This window comes from Sinocyclocheilus grahami, unplaced genomic scaffold (assembly GCF_001515645.1).
Source record: "Sinocyclocheilus grahami isolate Dianchi unplaced genomic scaffold, SAMN03320097.WGS_v1.1 scaffold17573.1, whole genome shotgun sequence".
Lineage (NCBI taxonomy): Eukaryota > Metazoa > Chordata > Actinopteri > Cypriniformes > Cyprinidae > Sinocyclocheilus > Sinocyclocheilus grahami.
In genome coordinates this window covers 3,894-4,361 of record NW_015516677.1, presented here as the reverse complement: position 1 = coordinate 4,361, position 468 = coordinate 3,894, and the positions used below count along the sequence as shown (strand labels likewise).

At 33.1% G+C, this 468-nt stretch overlaps 1 protein-coding gene across 1 annotated transcript in view; it reads left to right on the top strand.

Annotated features, from left to right (window-relative positions):
• Window positions 1-42: 42 nt before the first annotated feature.
• The window catches only part of LOC107579459 (C-terminal-binding protein 1-like), a 4,057-nt gene continuing 3,631 nt past the window's right edge, over window positions 43-468 (top strand). The window contains exon 1 of the mRNA XM_016265292.1: window positions 43-63. Within this exon, the coding sequence (XP_016120778.1) occupies window positions 43-63 (21 nt within the window). The remainder of the gene's footprint in view (window positions 64-468) is intronic.

Here is a 468-nt window from a genome sequence, read left to right as displayed (position 1 = left end):
AAAAAGCACTTCATCTCACAGGCTAAAAAAGTAGATTGCACAATGGGTAATATTTATGAGGCTGTGAGCGTTTTTGCCAGAAATGAGTAGAATGATTCATTAGATGAATTCACTGGGTAGCATGATGAAATCTCACAGTCATCCTTCCCACTGTACTTCATGTGATTTATTTATTTCAGTCTCAATCTGACTTGCTCGCAGCTATTGATCAATCATTTTCTTTAGCATTTGTTAAAGCTAGATGGGCGGAATCAGATCTGTCATGTTGTGATGGTTCATTGTGAAAGAACTCGTTTCTCTTTGTCAATCTTTGAGAATGTTTGACATTTTTCTTGAATGAACTTTATCTGAGTCTAGTGTCATGTGTCAGAAATAAACCGTAAACTAAAGATTTTTAGAATGTAATTTATAATGACATTTATGATATTAATCTATCTATCTATCTATCTATCTATCTATCTATCTATC